Here is a 4134-nt window from a genome sequence, read left to right on the forward strand (position 1 = left end):
GACATGTGGGCCCATGTCTATTTTAACGGTCAACTAATTTGTAGTCAAACGTTGTCAGTTTTGGTTGCCACGTCATTGCTTATAGTGGGGCTTGTATGTCAGTTTAGAGTCAGCAAGTGTTTATCTAAGGAGTAAATTGCTGAAAGCCACCACATTTGTGGCTAGGATACTGCAAAACTACCGCTTTTGCCAAAAATCACAAAAAACCACCAACTATAAGGCAAGTGAGTAACAGATCACACCAATTCACAGATTATCTCGCACAAACAGCAAAACTGACTGGTGGGACCCACTTATCGGTCCAACCTGGCATGTCTATGTGTACACTTTGCTGACGTGGAACGTGGGTCCCACATGTCATCCACCCACCTCCTTTTCCCTCTCTTCTTCTTCCCCATCCTCTTCTCCTTCCCCGTCCTCCTCAGGTGCGGCCATGGAGCTCCAACGGAAGCGGCGGGTTGCGGTGGTGCATCTCAAGTGCGGCCATGGCCGTGGTGCTCCTGCTGGGGCACGCGCACTCGGCCCAGCCTTCTCGCGCTGGGACACGGGCAGCCAACCCGGCCTTCTCCCGCTGGGGCGAGCACGTTGATGGGAGGCGGCTGGAGGAAAGGGAGGAGCCGCCGTGAGGGCCCGACGATGGATCCCTGCGGCTATAACCGGATCTCGGCCGCGGGCATCGAAACCACCCCGTGCGTGCGTGCATCGTAAACGTGGGCATCGAAACCACCCCGGATCTCGACGGCGGATCCCGGCGGCTGTAACCAGATTGGGCCACGTCACGGTAGGACTGCCTCAGGCAGCTCGGGCTCCAGGCACGTGCGCCGCCGGCATGGCTACCTCGACGGGAGGGACAATCGCCGGAGATGGAGCGGCGCTGCTCGCCAGCTCGGGCTCCGGGCACGGCTCGCCGGGCTTGTGCGCCCCCGGCATGGCTACCTCGACAGGAGGCGCACTCACCGGAGCTGAAGTGGCATTGTTCGCCATTGACCTCGCATGCCTACCTCGCCGGGAACCAGGAGTCGAGGCTGTCGCTGTTAGGGCAGGGCCAGAGTTAACGGGGAGAGAGAGGGAGGGGAAGATAGATGTAAGAGGCATGGGGCTGCCATGTGGGACCCTTGGCCACATCAACGTATTGTCCATGTAGATATGCCAAGTGGACCCGACAGGTGGGCCAACCCTGTAAGTTTTCCTATTAGTTGCGGCTTGCAGCTCGTTTAGTGCAATCTGTTACTCACTTGCCTCAGAGTTGGTGATTTTTTATGATTTTTGGCAAAAGCGGTAGTTTTGCAATATCCTAGTCACAAATGTGGTGGCTTTCAGCAATTTACTCTTATCCAAGTGATCAACGTTTTTTGAAAAGTATCAGCAAAATGTTGGTGGGTTTTTGAAAAAAAACTGAATGGTGATGATTTTGTGAATTAGGGTCCTGAATTGTGGTAGTTTTTTGCAATTTACTTGTCTGAGAGCGGCAGGGCAGGGATAGGAGGGACGCTGATGGAGTTTTTTTTTGTGCGCTGATGGAGTAGTTTCGAAGGTGACCGAAGCGACGCTTTGGGCATTTTAAAGTCCAATAATTCTACACTTACGTACAATTACGGGACTGTTACGTAAACCTTCCACTAATCCCTCCGCCCCCTATTCTAACTGTGGGCCCCGCCCTCCTGATTTCCAACTAACAAATCATCAGATGCCACGACGGTTTCGTAAAGGAAAAGATTACGTAAGTGTAGCAAAGCCATGTGCGACTTCCCAACGAGCCGAGTTCTTCGTGGAGAAACAAAACTACCCAACGAGCCGAGTTACGAATCGCATTTGCACTAGTCGGTCCAGATTTTTCTCAAAAAAAAAGAAAAAAAAGAAAAAAGAAACAGTCGGTCCAGATTCGAGGAGCAGGTATAACTGGTAAGCCATTCTAAAAAAAAGGGTAACTGGTAAGCTCCTGAATTTCCGGAAGGAAGCGCTTCAAAACGATCAAATCCCAACAAAACCTAAGAAGTATCGGAGCGATCGAGGCGGCCTAGCATTAGCCGTCAGCAACGCCGACGCATCAAAATCTTCGCACCGCTATCCAATGGCGAAGACCGCGGGCAACAAGGCGCAGCACCCTTGCTGCAGCATCTGCGCGGAGCCGACGGCGCCGTCGGACTTCCACCGCGGCGGCAGCGCCTGCGCGCACGCCTTCTGCGGGGCGTGCATCACGGGCCACGTCCGCGCCAGGCTCGAGTCCGGCCCCGGCGCCGCCGCCGCCGTGCGGTGCCTTTACGCGTCCTGCGGCGGCAAGCTCGACCCGGAGCTGTGCCGCGCCGCGCTCCCGGCCGACGTGTTTGAGCGGTGGTGCGCCGCGCTGTGCGAGTCTATGTTCGTCGGCGCGCGCAGGACCTACTGCCCCTTCCCCGACTGCTCGGAGATGATGGTGGCCGACGACGAGGACGAGGAGGAGGACGACGAGGAGGGTGAGGGTGGGAAGCCCGTGACGCAGTCGGAGTGCCAGGTGTGCCGGCGGCTGTTCTGCGCCCAGTGTGCCGTGCCGTGGCACGCGGACGTCGACTGCGCCGCGTACAAGAGAGGGGACAGGAGCAGGGAGGACCTGATGCTGATGGAGATGGCCAGAGAGAAGAAGTGGAGGCGGTGCCCCAAGTGCGACTTCTTCGTGGCAAAACGGGATGGCTGCCTGCACATTTATCTGCAGGTAAATATTGCGCTTCTTTCTCTCCCGGGTGACTGCATGCGGGGTTCAGAATTGCAACCAAAATTTGTCCAGGTTCAATGAAATTTACACGGAACAGCTAAAAAATAATTGGGTACCGTAAAATCGAGAGCTTGTTAACAGATCAATGCAGGGATAGGGATGACAGGCCCTGTTGGGATGAAGATATATATTTAAAAAAAAAACTGAGCGAGACGATGCATGGCTTTTTTGAGTTATTTTGTGTAGATACTTTTTGTTAACCTCAAACCAGAGAAGCTTTCTTTGTGGAGTAATTGTTTAGTGGTACAGGTTGTTAGCGTTGTTGCATGAAAGTCATGATGGCTAAAGAATTGATGGTTGCAAAATTGTACAGGTGTGACTTTCAGTTCTGCTATGGATGTGGCGCTAAGTGGAGGTCTGCTGGGTGTTCTTGTGATGACGAGGAGCATGATGAGAGTGAGGATGAAGATGATCTCGTTGACATGTGAGCATGTGACCATTATGATATACTCCCTCCGTTCCTAAATACTTGTCTTTCTAGGCATTTCAACAAATGACTACATACGAAGCAAAATGAGTGAATCTGCACTCTAAAATATGTCTACATACATCCGTATGTAGTAGTCATTTGAAATATCTAGAAAGACAAATATTTAGGAACGGAGGGAGTATGTGTCACATGCCATGGTGTTATGAAATTCAGGCTGGTTAGAGAAATATTTTGAAGTATTATATGGTACGTACGTGCTAGAGAGATTGAAACACTTAATGTTTTTGCTACATGCAATTCTGAAACTTTTGTTGATATAGTAAACATTGTTCTTCAGCATAGTGTGAAATTGCCACAACCCATCATATCTAACGCATATTTTGTTAGATTTGTGCCCCGAAAGTATTCAAAGAAATGATCATTTGTATTGATCACACTAGTGTGGGAGCGCTACAGCAGCGATCGATGCCACGGCGCTATTGCAGTTCAACAAGCGCCATAGCTTGTTTGACCTGCTCTTTCTCTCCCAGGGATTTCTCCGTCCTCTCTATGGTTCACATGTAACATCTTTGTCAAGCTTCTGCGTGGTCGGCTGGTGATCTATAGCCGTGCCATGGCCATGTTTGGCAATCGTATAATTAATTAATGGCAAGCATATATGCATGATTGTTAATTTGCCCCATATGTGGTGGTGGTACTTTGCACTATGTTTCAGAATGGAAATGAGGATGAAGCAACAAGTGATCCATGGATATTACACGACACTTGTAGAATCTGATGCCAGAATTATATCCACGGTAGGATAGTAAAATTATCAGCAAACAACCGCAACCATGGCATGGCATGAGCCACACGTGCTCAACATCTTGTGAGGAGTGAGAAGATGGTGGGGATGGGGCCATGGAGATGGAGATGAGCAACAATCCCAGAAAGTCTAATGGGGTAATAGTTTGGA

At 50.9% G+C, this 4134-nt stretch overlaps 1 protein-coding gene across 1 annotated transcript; it reads left to right on the forward strand.

Annotated features, from left to right (window-relative positions):
* Positions 1 to 2071: 2071 nt before the first annotated feature.
* LOC119310260 (probable E3 ubiquitin-protein ligase RNF217) lies at positions 2072 to 3527 on the forward strand. The gene is made up of 2 exons (XM_037586064.1): positions 2072 to 2684; positions 3059 to 3527. Exons 1-2 carry the CDS (start codon positions 2072 to 2074, stop codon positions 3175 to 3177), a joined length of 732 nt encoding a protein of 243 aa, XP_037441961.1. The 3' UTR covers positions 3178 to 3527.
* Positions 3528 to 4134: the final 607 nt, after the last annotated feature.

This window comes from Triticum dicoccoides, chromosome 5B (assembly GCF_002162155.2).
Source record: "Triticum dicoccoides isolate Atlit2015 ecotype Zavitan chromosome 5B, WEW_v2.0, whole genome shotgun sequence".
In the NCBI taxonomy this organism is placed as follows: Eukaryota; Viridiplantae; Streptophyta; class Magnoliopsida; order Poales; family Poaceae; genus Triticum; species Triticum dicoccoides.